The sequence below is a fragment of the Mytilus californianus genome, unplaced genomic scaffold (assembly GCF_021869535.1).
Source record: "Mytilus californianus isolate M0D057914Y unplaced genomic scaffold, xbMytCali1.0.p SCAF_6, whole genome shotgun sequence".
Classification (NCBI taxonomy): Eukaryota; Metazoa; Mollusca; class Bivalvia; order Mytilida; family Mytilidae; genus Mytilus; species Mytilus californianus.
The window spans coordinates 95,778,965-95,781,231 of record NW_026262712.1 but is presented as its reverse complement, the minus strand read 5'-3'; the positions used below and the strand labels follow the sequence as shown (position 1 = coordinate 95,781,231).

General features: G+C 32.2%; 1 protein-coding gene across 1 annotated transcript; it reads left to right on the top strand.

Moving 5' to 3' along the window:
• Positions 1–922: 922 nt before the first annotated feature.
• On the top strand, positions 923–1,860 carry LOC127706025 (macrophage mannose receptor 1-like; the record flags this gene model as incomplete). The annotated part of the gene is made up of 1 exon (XM_052210416.1): positions 923–1,860. A coding segment is annotated over one exon (933 nt), but the record flags the coding sequence as incomplete, so codon positions are not given.
• Positions 1,861–2,267: the final 407 nt, after the last annotated feature.

Genomic DNA, 2,267 nt, shown 5'->3' with positions numbered 1-2,267 from the left:
TTGCTTTTCTTGTTGCAATAATATTTTGTAAATTTATATTTGTATACTCCAAAGAATTCTTTTTGATAATGTATATTCCATTATAGTTCACATAATGGCCCCGAATAGTTACGTTATCTTTTAATGAAAATATAACGATTTTTAACAGGTGTTCCCCTTTTGAAGGATACATGGTTCTGAGATGGAGAATAATCCTTGCTTTTTTACTATGACTTTCTTTTAAAATATTAAAAATTTGCTGTGATATGGACGATTTCTATCTAGCAATTTATTAAACACAAAAGCATTATTTCTAAAACAATTTTCGTTTTCCTCCCACAAGTCCTCGATACTTATATTGCACTTTTTGTAAAGCTTGGAAAATGTAATGTTGTATTTGATAATGGATTTTGTTCGAGTCATTTATTCCCTGTCTTGTTTGTGTATAACTACATCACTTTTTATTCAAACATCTTTAACATAAACTTGTAGGACAAATGTATATCACACTAAGTATCACTTATTATTTATAGCTACTTCTCAGTAATCTAGAATCACGGAAATCCTTTTTAATTACAATGTATGTACTTCATATAAAAGATAGGAATCAAACGTTTGCTCAAAGTTTATTTAACGTATACCTAACATAATGACCATAACGCAATATAACCCCGATGAAACGTATACAATGTGTGATACTAACAGTATCGATCAGCATATCTATCTCGATTTCGACAGTAAACCCGACATAAAGGAAGGTAACCGTCCATTTCTGAAACGTTCTAAGATTAGAATTGTACTGAGCATTTTGACCATTTTTACAACAGCTGTTTTGTCATCAGGACTTACGTTTGCTGTTCTGTATTTTAATGGTAACTATAATTCGGAGGGAAACCATCGTTCTTCTGTGGTTAACAGAAGCGAGTCGTACGGAAATTGTTAACTGGACATTCTTGGAAATCAAAATTGTACACAGTCTTATGATAAAACGGTTTCAAACTTGAATTTCCGTGTAAAATCTGTAGGAACACGTTGTCCTATTGATTGGTATAGGAATGGCGATGCTTGTTATCTGATACTTCACGAAAAGAGAACATGGTTTCAGGCAAGAGATTTCTGCCGAAGCCATGGATCTGATCTGGTTAGTTTACATAGTAAAACTGAAGTTGATACGCTTCCGAATAACCAATTAAAAGACGAACCGTATTGGATAGGATTAAACGAAATTGATCATAAAGGTACATTTAAATGGAGCGACGGGACGCCGCTTGATTATGCAAATTGGAACACATACGAACCAAACCATTGGAACAACTTTGAACATTGTGTTGAAATGGAGCACTTCTCTCACAGAAAATGGAATGATGGCAATTGCTATATTTCACAAAGTTTTATTTGTAAATTGAGTCTTACTGACAAATGTGGGAACGACAATTGGTATCTACACAATGGATCGTGTTACCTATTTAATCCGTCTGATGACACGAAGTTGTCATGGATTGCTGCTCGTCAATTATGTCTACAAAAGGGTGCAGATTTAATCAGCATTTGTTCGAGTAATGAATTATCATTTGTTCTGAGTCAAGCTTTTCAATTATCTACATCAGTCAAATGGATAGGTCTAAATGATTTCGCGTTGATCGGCAAATATAAATGGCTTGATGGAACTGTTTCGAAAAATCTAACGTGGGCTCATAGAGAACCAAGCGATGATCAACATTATTGTGTCTACTTTGGAAGACTTGGTAATATTTATGAATTGCTTGAATTACATTGTTTAGAAATGTACCCTTTTGGGGATTTTCAGAAAACAATTTTACTTGCATTTTGGCTTAACTTTGCTTTTACAAAATTTAAGCTTGTAAATTATTTTTAAATGTTTGCTTTATGTGTAATATTATTGTACATAATACATTGATGTTTTGCAATTATTATAGAAAAACTGTATATTTGTATATAATGTAATTTTGATGTTATTTTAATTACTGTATTTTAAAATAAAATCTTTTTTTCAAATCAGAGTGATATTGTTTTTTTTTTAGTGTTTGTTTAAATTCTTGATAACTAGGTGCCACTGTTGTGCAGAATGTGTGTAGATTATTTTTGACATCTGGATGTTTATAATAATTATGGTTCTTCACACATTGAAGTTGGTCTTTACTGTCATGTGGGTGAATTCTATTGAATTTAACATCGATAAGGTTCTAAGAGGCTACCATAACTGACATTTGAATGCCGTCAGTCGTATTTTTACGGAGTGTTGGCTCTTTTAAATGATGATTGATGAT